The following is a 1,134-nucleotide window of genomic DNA, read 5'->3' on the forward strand; positions in this document are numbered from 1 at the left end:
GAAGGCCAAGAATCTGCATTGCTAACAAGTTCTCATGTGTTGTTGATACTGTGGTTCCAGGACCACACTTTGAGGGCCACTGCCACAGAAGAAGGCGAGCAGGGGTCTGGGGGAAGTGGTCTCTGATTTGGAGCATAATTTGAACTTCGATCATTTACATTTTTGTATTTAGACATGATGCTTTCTGAGGTTAAGTATTTCATCTTTGATGTACCAAATCTGGGTAGCTGTACACAATTTAGTAATTTTGTGTAAGGTCAGTAGATTGGTTATCTACTGCTAGGTAACAAAGTACCCCAAAACACAGTGGCATAAAGCAGTAATTTGCTTATGATTCTATAGACCTGCAATCTGAGCGGACTCAGTGGAAAAGATATGCATTTGCTGTACATGTGTGGGCTGGTCATGGCTCAGGCTGGAGGATGCAGCATGGTCCCACTCACATGTCTGGGTATGGCTGTCAGCTGGGCACCTTGGGGGTCCTTCCTCTAAGACACTCGTCTAACAGGACAGCCTGGGCTTCCTTACATGGAGGCTTGAGGCTCCACAAGGGTGCCTGGAAATCACACCTGCCCAATTCTGTGAGTCAAGAAAGTCACAAAGCCAATCCAGGTTCAAGGGGAGAGGAAATGGACTCCACTCACTGATGGAAGTATTCTTGCCTGGAGAATTCCATGGACAGAGGAGCCTGGTGGGCTACAGTCCATGGGGTTCCAAAGAGGTGGACATGAGTGAGTGACTAACACTTTCACCTTCACTGACGGAAGGAGTAGCAGAGTCATATTGAAAAAGCATGCAATTGAGGGGATTATTGTGTCTGTCCCTGGCAATAGTCTACTGTAGTGAGAACTGAGAATGTCAATATTATAGTAGGAATCCCTAACAGTTGTAAATATGGACATAGACTTGTCAATCGTGTTTTATCCCTACCAGGACTAGAGTGTCATATGGATAAAACACTTCCAAACGTGCACTGGTAGAAAAGAAATACAGCGGGGGGTGTGGCCCGGCCGGGGTTTAGCCATACTGTGGGGCGGACTCTGGTGCCATGCAGGAGTATGCTCGGGAACCTTGCCCACGGCGAACTGTGGATGATTGCCGTGGAGCTTTCACTATGGCGGGGGGGGGGGGGGG

The 1,134-nt window shown here is 48.0% G+C and overlaps 1 protein-coding gene across 1 annotated transcript in view; it reads left to right on the forward strand.

The window, feature by feature from the left end:
* The first annotated feature begins 695 nt into the window (after positions 1 to 695).
* LOC120854569 (mitochondrial import inner membrane translocase subunit Tim17-B-like) overlaps positions 696 to 1,134 on the forward strand; it is a 1,214-nt gene continuing 775 nt past the window's right edge. Inside the window, 1 exon segment of the mRNA XM_040228699.1 lies at positions 696 to 1,134. Within this exon segment, the coding sequence (XP_040084633.1) occupies positions 1,049 to 1,134 (86 nt within the window). The 5' untranslated portion in view covers positions 696 to 1,048.

Source organism: Oryx dammah, unplaced genomic scaffold, assembly GCF_014754425.2.
Source record: "Oryx dammah isolate SB20612 unplaced genomic scaffold, SCBI_Odam_1.1 HiC_scaffold_27, whole genome shotgun sequence".
NCBI lineage: Eukaryota > Metazoa > Chordata > Mammalia > Artiodactyla > Bovidae > Oryx > Oryx dammah.